Source organism: Populus alba, chromosome 7, assembly GCF_005239225.2.
Source record: "Populus alba chromosome 7, ASM523922v2, whole genome shotgun sequence".
Lineage (NCBI taxonomy): Eukaryota > Viridiplantae > Streptophyta > Magnoliopsida > Malpighiales > Salicaceae > Populus > Populus alba.
In genome coordinates, this window is record NC_133290.1 from 8,115,526 (window position 1) to 8,123,805 (window position 8,280).

General features: G+C 32.0%; 1 protein-coding gene across 1 annotated transcript; it reads left to right on the top strand.

Moving 5' to 3' along the window:
- Positions 1-4,736: 4,736 nt before the first annotated feature.
- LOC118030561 (uncharacterized) lies at positions 4,737-5,645 on the top strand. Its single transcript, XM_035034714.1, has one exon. The coding sequence runs from the start codon at positions 4,737-4,739 to the stop codon at positions 5,643-5,645; it is 909 nt and encodes a 302-aa protein (XP_034890605.1).
- Positions 5,646-8,280: the final 2,635 nt, after the last annotated feature.

Here is an 8,280-nt window from a genome sequence, read left to right on the forward strand (position 1 = left end):
ATATGAAGCATTCATATGTGGTGTGTTAATCTCATATTTTATGCAAATATATTACACATTTGCAAGAAGAAGATCAAATCCAGCATCTCTCAAAGTTTAAAGCAATGCTTTTATAGTTGATACAAGATCCATTGCATTTAAGATGTCAAGAGATTTTTGCTACAAAGCAAATCAATAATCCCCATTATTTTATGCATCAAATATAAGATGAATATAAATTCAAAAGATTTCATCACAATCAAACAACATCCAACTTCTCCACGTATAGAATTAGAACATCTTTCTTGAACCATACTTTCAAGCACAGTAATAGTTGCACCATACATATCTATTAAGCTGCAAATAGAATTTAAATGAGAGCTCCAGCGAGTAGTTCCACTTTGATGTAAATTACCGATTTGATTAGCCCCTCTACCAGTCTCAAATTCTCCAGTAGCTATCATACGTACAATTTCTATAGCCTGAGCATAATGTAACTCGGTATGACGTTTGAAAGAAGCATAAATAAAGTTGATAATGGTTGTCGATTTTGAGAAAAATAACCAAATAGAAATCTCATTTCCAACTGCTGCAACTAATACTAGTTGTAGTGGGTGAACAAAGCAATATACATAATATGCATAAGGACAATCTCTAAGAAATAGAGCTTGTAGTCCATTCCATACATCACGGATATTGCTAGCACCATCATACCTTGACCTCGCATATTGAAAATATGCAAGTTATATCGAGCAAGCACATTACAAATTTCTTTTTTAAGTGTTGAAGAAGTAGTATTTGAAACATGCACAATACAAAAAAAAAAAAAAAAAAAAAAAAAAAAAAAAGCTCTTGTACAAAACCCTGAATGTCAACAAATCTAAAAACAATAGCCATTGTTCTTTATTTGATGCATCTTTGACTTCGTCAACCAAAATACAAAACTTTGCATCTTTAACTTCTTCACAAATCTTTTTCTTCACTTTATTTACGAGAATATGCAAAATCTCTTTTTGAATAGTCGGCGAGGTATACTTTGCATTTTTCGAAGCTTTTTCTAAGACAACATCATCAATGTCAACATTTAGTCTCCCCATAAGTCTTAGCATCTCTAAAAAATTGCCTCGATTATTAGAAGCTGAAGATTCATCATGACCTCTAAATGTATATGCTTGTAAGCTAAGCCATCGAACACTTTCAATTGTTGTCGTAAGTCTCAACCAATTTTTCTGGACTTCTTCAACAGTTTATGCATTCAACACTTCATCAATATGTCTACTTACTTTCATTAAATCTTTAGCAAATTTCACAGCATTATTATGTGGTGAAGTGGGACTTCCCACATGCATCAAAAGTGCACATCTAACCCCATCTTCCAACTTCTAAAGCCTTCGGTGGTGAATGTGAGATGATGAGGCATTTTGTTTTCAAAGATAAAGCATGGAAAATAAAATATTACATCCTTTGATGGAGAGTACTCTAGCCAAGGAAATTAATCAAACCAAGTGTATTGAAATTGACAATACTGTCTCCCTGATTCAGTCCTTGGATACCTTGCTAACTTAGGTTAATATGGACCCATTTTGATATAAGCTCTTCTAATTTCATTTGTTGATTAATAGGATGTTTCCATATTGGAATTCGTAAATTAGGATCTCGTTTAAGAGTATTTACATCAATTTCAACTCTTTGAGATTTGAAAGGGGGTTGTTCACTATGATTTGAGACATCAATATTAGATGGAGAATGTCCTTTACTTGTTGATATTTGTTCGTTTGGTTTCAAGAATGCAAACATAGTTTTTACTCTCTTGCTTCCTTGATATTCCATTATAATTTATAACCTATTCAAGTAAAAGGGATTAGAAAAGTCAGGTGCAAGATGAAAAGATACTAATGCCACAATAAAATATTCATGAAATGCAAAATATACAAGGATAAACTAGTGATGCAGACTATTGGGAAATATGGAGAACTTAACTTCAAAATAACCAGTAAATTATTAGTACAAGTGTGTTAGCATCCGTCCATTTCCAAGGTACAATCTACTGTTTACTCCACTAACAATCTACTATAATGAATGTGAAACATTGAATTCAAAATGAAAAGTCAAGGCTTGTAAATTCTTACTTAATGATTTTACACTCTTGCATCTCTTTGTATAGATTCTTTTTTAAAATCCAAGCTAAAATTTCATATTATTGAGAAGAAAACGCTAAAACCCCAAGTTACTTGGAAGACATGTGAACCAATTAATTATTTATATTTAGATAGGTTTGCTGTAAAATATAACTGATAATTAATTAGTGTTGCAAGGAAAATTGGGTAGTATTTAGGTTTGTTGTGTAAAAGATAAAAGGAAAGTGGGTTATTAAATTTTTTTTGTTACCTAGTCTACAACTCTCTTTAGCCTTGTAAAAGGCTTTGCCCCTGGCGCTTGGACATATCCAAATGCAAAGTTGAATTGAAATGAAAAAACTAGTTGCGTTGGGCAGGAATGAGCTTCACTTTTTTATTGTTAAACACAATGTTTTAGGATTAGTGATCGCATGCGCATAAATTTTAAACCTCAATGGGCACCAAAAGGTATGAATTCCATATGGACTGCCTCAAATAGATATGGGAACTATCTCCTTGTGCTTTGTGCAAATAGGGCATGAAATCAAGGTTGTCAAAAATACTTTTTTGATACAACATGAAAAATACAATATAAACTCGGATCGTAAACTCGAATTGTAAAATCATAAATAATGTTTTAAAAATAATGATATATTGATAATTCTAGCCAAGAAATTAATTAATTTACATTAAAATCTGATAAAATGAGTCAACAATATTATAATCAATGAGTGATATGAATAAAAGAAGAGAGATAGATAGTATGAATCAATAAATTAATGACATGAAAAAATAAAAAGTCTCGAAACAAAATTTCTCAATACAGGAGAATTACTGAAAGGTATGGAGCACACATAAATCTAGTGACAATCTAGTTGTTCTCATCACAATAAGTTTTGTTAGACCTCTTTTTAGTTACAAGCTAATGAGTTTAAATTAGTAATTAATTAACATAAATTCAATAATAAAATAAACTCCTAAACATTGTCTAATGCGCTAGAAAAAATTTAAATTAAAAATAATTATTTAAAATTAAATAAATAAATTCTTCATATTAAAATTTCTCCATGTAGTCTGAATCTCCAATTTTTGCATATTATTGGCATATTTGAGTCCTGATTTCAAACATGTCATTTTCTCTTGTTTGAATGAATTATTGAGCCTACGTTATATAGTTGGAAAGTTTCAGATATCTAGTTTATATCCAAACTTTAATCAAAGCTAGCAAAATTCCATCGAATGCTCTAGATATGTCCCCAACAGTACACGAAGGTCTTGTTTTACATATTTGACATTATTAGTTTACTTACTTTGCCCCTCTAAAATATTATGTTCTCTAACTCCATTTGATCTGAAAATTTACCACAATATATTTTCATGTATCTAATATTTTCCTGTAAACTTTCAGCTTTATCCAATATACGATTTGAAAGATATGTTAAATCTCGCAAAACTAGTTAGCATACATTTTAAGGTCAAACTTGGATCTTCATATCACAAAATTAATAAACTCGTAAAATCAAATCATATATACACGAGTTTACCGATTTTACACGAGTTTTTTGTTCAATATAGCACGTTAGATACATGTTGACTCGTAAGTAGATTTTACAAGTTAACTCGTGATTCTAACAATTTTGCATGAGATGCTCATGTGACCTGTAGGCAATCCTTTTTTCTTTTATTGTACAAAACTGTATTCACTCATCTTAAAAAGATTTTGGTATTTGAGACAGTAGTGTAGTGTGTTTTTTAAAATAATTTTTATTTAAAAAATAAATTATTTTTTATCAACACATCAAAATCATCTAAAATTATTCAAAAAATAAATTTAATATTTTTTATTTTTTAAAAGCATGTTAAAAAAAAATTATACTGCTATAAAATTTACTAAAAAAACATAAAAAAACAAAAAACAAAAAACAATATATAGAGCACGATACTGTCTCCTTGTCCCCCAAAATTGATTGACAGTACATGGGGCAAACCTTGATCCCATATGGTACACATTACCACGGAATTCAGCGCCCATGGATATAATAGTATAATGAAAATGGAACCCCCTAGCTCTTTATAAATTATGAAGCATGCATTGCCGGTTATGACAATACCTTAGATTCTGAAAGATCCTTTCTTTCTGCAGAATTGTGTCTCTTTTTGTCGTTATCCTTCTCGTCAAATGATTAGCTTGATGAATTAATTTTGGGTTCTTAATTTTGAGATTAAATAATCATGTAATTTGCCAGCCTTTCATGTTCACGACCTGCTTGCAAGGGATATACTTGAAAACTTTTGTCAGTGTAACAGGTACGATCAATGATTAGGGGAGGCGTTATGGCTCAAACTTTCATGGTGATTACAAATAATATAAAACCAAGCCCTATCTGTTCTTGTTGCCCATTTCCAGACCTCAAGATTTAAGAAACAATTTAGGGTTTGTAGGTTGCTGGCTAAAATGGTTACAAGAATCTTGCATCCACATTGCCATCACATGAGCCTACTCCTCAGGCATTGAATTAACAAACAAATTCCTCATCGTTGTGTTCGTATAAATAGTAGGGTACGTAGGGCATAGTCTCCATTCAAGGCATTCATTTGTGACTATCCGAGTGATATTCAGCATTTGCATAGCACGTAAGGATGGCTAGCTTGTCTCCCATTAAATCTATCCCTGTTAGGTCCATTAGCTTGCCTTCTAGGTCGCATCCAAATTCTCTCAAAATTGAAGCTCAGCTAACCAAGCTAAGAGCTTGGGAATCATCTACAAATCCTTTATCAGCTGACACTATTCAAATGAGTTTGACTAAGCTAGCAGAGTTGTTTAATTGCATTCAGGAACTCATTCACTCACCACTCACCCAACAAGCCTTTCACCATCAGCATCTGAGTCAAGTGGAAGAGGCACTTGAGGGTTCGGTTGCCCTGTTAGACGTGCTTAGCAGGGTAAGAGACCTGTTCTTGACAATGAAAGGACATGTGCAGGAGCTGCAGTCCGTGATACGTAGGCGTGGGGCTAGAGATTCAAGCATGGGACGCAATGTTCACGCATACATTAGCTTCAGAAAGAAGACAAAGAAGGAAATTACCAAGTCCATTAGAATATTGAAAAGAATGGAAATATTCAATGTTAATGGATCCTACCGTCCCGGCAGAGATGTAGATAATCACCTATCATATGTGATTGAAGTCATAAGAGAAGCAAGGGCCATCACGATTTCAATCTCCCGATCTCTACTTCTATTCCTATCCATGCCAGAAATGAAGACGAACACTGGTGGATGGTCGATTATATCGAAACTGATGCTTTCAGGGTTGCTAGCTTCTGACAGAAGTCAGAAGACTTTCAATGAAGTTGAGAATGTTGACATCGCTCTATGTTCCCTTCAAGGACAAATTAGGAAAAATGATGCCAAGGTTGATGTGCAAGAAGTGCAAAGGAGATTTGAGACTCTTGATGCTTGCATCAATTGTTTTGATGCAAAATTATATCGCATGTTCAGATGTTTAATTCAAAATAGACTGTCCCTTCTTAATCTTGTTAGTCCTTGAAAGATTTTCTTTTGTACATCAAACCTGTCATGGCATCCACGTTTTAAAGGATACTTCCATGTACAAAAAACCCATATTTGTACAAGTATTAATTGGTGATTACTAAGATTTAAAATTTCTTTTATTTTATTCATTGTGCCTTTTTATCATTCATTGAAGACTACTTTTCTGTAGAATTCCTTCTATAATCGTTTTTCAATAATACTTTTCATAAGAAAAAAACAAATAGAATTAAAAAAAAAAAAAAAAAACTTTTAAGCTATTAGATTGGTGGAACTTACCCGTAACTATATTATAATTGAGTGGTTCACAATTTTTCTTATAATCTATCATTTTTACTATTTTTTTATGAAATTATAACAGTTTTTTTTTTTTCATTATTACTTTTTGGTTTCACAATTAAAAAAAATTTAAGATCAATTTTCCTATATTAATATTAAATTTTTCTCCCATTATTTTAAAACTTTCTCCTACGTACTGTTATAAAACTTAAAATGGCTCAAGAAATCATCTTGGAGTTTGACAAATCATTTTTAAACCTGGTCAATCTGGGATCTAGATTGGTTTGGGTTGAAAGAAAAAAGTTAAAAGAAAAAACTTAATGGACTCAAATAAAAACTTAAGTTGACTTGATTGATCTGGCCTATCGTGATTAAAATCCAACCATCAAAACATCAACTCTTTTTTAAAATAAAAATGTTTTGGCTTTTTATTCTTTCTTAAACCTTAATTATAGTTTTTCACTATTGATTCTCAAAATTCAAAAAAATTAATAATCAGATTTTAATCTCATTTAAGCTTGAATAGATAGAGAAATATAGGCATGAAAACACACAACGAGTTGCTAATTAGACTTTAAAAAGAAATAATAAATGTATATAAGAAAGGGAAGTACTTGTTTAGGATGGGAATGGTCGAGTTCATACTAGATTTCTTCACGAATGGGCCTGATAAATGTTATCTTTGAAAGCAGATTTTCACATTTCTGATATATAAATCTTCTTGTTGAGTTCTGGGTTTAAGAGATAAAAAATGGGTTTGATTTTTCTTCTGTTTTGTTACTGCAAAGAATATGAGAGAATAAATATATATGAAGGAGCTTTAATTTCATGTTGTTTTGTTGAAGTTCTTTTTGCGCATCATTCAGTTTGTGCATTTAGTAGGGCTATGAAACATGCTTTTTATTAAGAGAGTGGAAAAGTATGAAATTGTTATTGTAAATCTAGAATAGTATCATTGAGCATTTTTACTAGTAGGAAAGTTGGTGGAGATCTAAAAGAGTTAGAGTACCTATGATGGGAAAGTTAATTACTCTCTAATGGTCTAGAGTCTCTAAGTCGTAAACAATAAAAAAGAATTTTTGAGGTGTGAAACAAGAATGAATAGATTTTGTTCAAGTTACAACAGACATAGTCATTAATGAAATCATGAAAACTTTATAATTGGATTGGGCTTTTCTAGGTTGCATCTTGATCTAAAGTTGTAGGTTTTTTCTCTGTGTTTGGTTGTTTATATATATATATATATAAACAATCCTTTACTAAAATAGGGGATCCTCAGTGCTTAAATCAATAAGTACAGGAGTGATGTATAAGAAAAGAAGAAGAATGAAAAATATAAAGTGTGTGAACTGGTTTAAAGCTCTTAAATGAACTTGAATGACTTAAATGTTTATTTCGTGACTCAAAATATTTATAAATTTTAATTATATTTATCTCATGATAGTGTTGCAGGTAAATTGTAGAGAGTAGTGTTATAGTACCTCATTGAAATTGGATTTGTAGGTAACTTGTGGTGTGTGATGCTATATGTATTTCATGATAAGTTATTGATTGATATGGTATTGATGAAGAAGTTGGTGTTTAAAACTAGTTGCAATGTATTGTATTATAGTGTTGTTATGGATAAAATGTTAATTGATGTGTTCGAGATTGGTTATTGATGGATAAAATATGTTTTTGAGGTTGGATTGAGACATGGATAGCTTGTTTGGGCTGATTGCAGGGGTAAAAGTCCAAGCAAAAAAAAAAAAAAAAAGTAGAAGACTAGTCCAGTTAGGCTGGTCTTGTCAAAGAAGGGACAAAATTATGTCCAAGAACGAATAGAAATTCTATTAGTCTGGGCTTGGCCCAAACGGACAATCAATTTATTTTTTAATTTCTGGTGCAACATCAGAGTCTAATAAGTTAAAACAAACAAACTGGGGCAGAGAGTGGTGGTGGGAATGCGCGCTAGGGGAGGCAAGGAGACACATTGCAAAGATGCCCTGCATATCTTAAAATTCTATCCTCGACCATATGATTAAATATGCCTTAATTTGTCCTTCTCCTCCACATGCTACCTCATCACCTCGTGCATGTGAGAGCAGCAGTTGCCCCCACACTATATATAGCAGTGAATACCATACTGTTAAGTATTATCAGTGTTACTTGCAGGTGTGTCGCTTCCTTCCACCCTTCAGCAGTCCCCCAATTCTGTGGTTCATACTTCCATTTAAGGAGCAAGTTGCCCAGTCTTTCCATGAAATTTCCTTCTTTTAATGGGCCCACTCTAGTGCATTCCACACATTAATGAATGTCAGAAATTTCATAGTTGTTCCTGTTTCCTTGTTATCATTAGTTGCTAGTAAATTAAA

Excerpts from the sequence above, each read along its gene's own strand:
- LOC118030561 (XM_035034714.1), top strand. The coding sequence starts at position 4,737 with ATGGCTAGCTTGTCTCCCATTAAATCTATCCCTGTTAGGTCCATTAGC.